Source organism: Nothobranchius furzeri, chromosome 11, assembly GCF_043380555.1.
Source record: "Nothobranchius furzeri strain GRZ-AD chromosome 11, NfurGRZ-RIMD1, whole genome shotgun sequence".
NCBI classification, from domain to species: Eukaryota; Metazoa; Chordata; class Actinopteri; order Cyprinodontiformes; family Nothobranchiidae; genus Nothobranchius; species Nothobranchius furzeri.
The window spans coordinates 23,558,420-23,559,913 of record NC_091751.1 but is presented as its reverse complement, the minus strand read 5'-3'; the positions used below and the strand labels follow the sequence as shown (position 1 = coordinate 23,559,913).

General features: G+C 47.9%; 1 protein-coding gene across 1 annotated transcript in view; it reads right to left on the bottom strand.

The window, feature by feature from the left end:
* Nucleotides 1-778, bottom strand: part of nxph1 (neurexophilin 1) — a 58,493-nt gene extending 57,715 nt beyond the window's left edge. The window contains exon 1 of the mRNA XM_015974689.3: nt 376-778. Coding sequence (XP_015830175.1) covers nt 376-429 — 54 coding nt within the window. The 5' untranslated portion in view covers nt 430-778. The remainder of the gene's footprint in view (nt 1-375) is intronic.
* Between the last annotated feature and the right edge of the window lie 716 nt (nt 779-1,494).

Genomic DNA, 1,494 nt, shown 5'->3' with positions numbered 1-1,494 from the left:
CCGTCAAAGAGCGCTTCTTAAGTCCATTTTATCTCTTTAAACAGTTAAATCAAACAAATAATAATGAGAATGTTTTAAATATTATGCTGATCAGTCTTAGCATTTATGCTGTGAGTTTTAATCGATCTGAATGATTTATTAGCGGACAAACTCCGTTTGGAGCGGAGAAGGACACTCCTGTTTTGGGATTCACCAACCATCATTTATGTCTAACAAAAGTTTGTGGGCGAACTTTCCGCTTATTTCTTTGGACAGGAGACAATCTGAGTGGACACCGGGTGTCCCTCCAGGTGTCTCTGAGGTGTGTGTCCTGAGCGCACCAAACAACCCTGAAGTGTGTGAGAAAGCAGCTGAAGAGCAGGGATGTGGACTCACCAGGAACAGCGCAGGTGTGAAGAGGACCACGGCGCACCAACGCGTCACCTGCATCCTCCCGGAGATCAAACTTCCTCTGATTCTCTCGGATGGTAGCTGCGGCTCCGTCGAGCATAAATCCACCGAGTCCGCCTCACAGAACGGTCCGGGCTCTCAGCTGACCGGGCAGAACAGAACCAACGCGCCCCATGGCCGCAAGACTGAAGCAGAGAGTTAGAGACCGGAGGTGGCAGGTGGAGAGCGGCTGGAGGCTGTGGGAGGGGGAGTTAGGGTGGAGCGGGGGGGCAGGAGTTACCTAAGAGTTAATCCAGGTGGGGACTCATAGCTGAGAGCAGGTTCGGGTCCCAGTGGTCTGGTGGCTGGAGCGCGCAGCATTCGAAGCACTTCCAATCTGATGGGAACAGCGGGGCTTTTAGCTTTATAGCGCGCGCCTGCAACACATAGGCTCCCCCGTTGGGGAGGGAGGGCGAAGGAGGGGGAGAGCAGAGCTTGGAAGAACACAACACAACTCGGTCCACATTGAATTGGATAGTTTTAGCGTTTTCATCCTAGTAATCCCCCCCCCCTCTCTCTCTCTCTCTCTCACACACACACACACACACACACACACACACACACACACACACACACACACACACACACACACACACACACACAGTCCCTTCTATTCAAAAACACTGAAGTTATTATATCCGTTTCTGTAGAGGATCACGTGGTGTTCTGACCAGCATTAAAGGTGCAACATGTTAGAATCTTTACAGTGAAATAATCCCAAAATAGTCCCGGACATGATGGAGGAAGGTTACACTGAAACAGATTTAATTCTCCACCAGCTGGAGGGTTGTCAGGTTTTCTCCTTTTAAAAAACTAAAGAGGGACTTGTCTTTGTTTATAATCAGTGAAACCATGGAGTTGCCAAAACCAGTGGCAGCTGGCCACTTTGTTATTTTTTATTTATTTATTTTTTGGTGGGGTGCATTTTCTACCATTCTTATGCATCACACATCAGCACATGTCAGCTGAACAAAGTGCTTGAACACTGAAAGAAGGCAAATGTAAAAGAGACAAAAGAGCAATAATCCGATGTTAAAATGAGCCCTCACAATCAAAGAACAATCT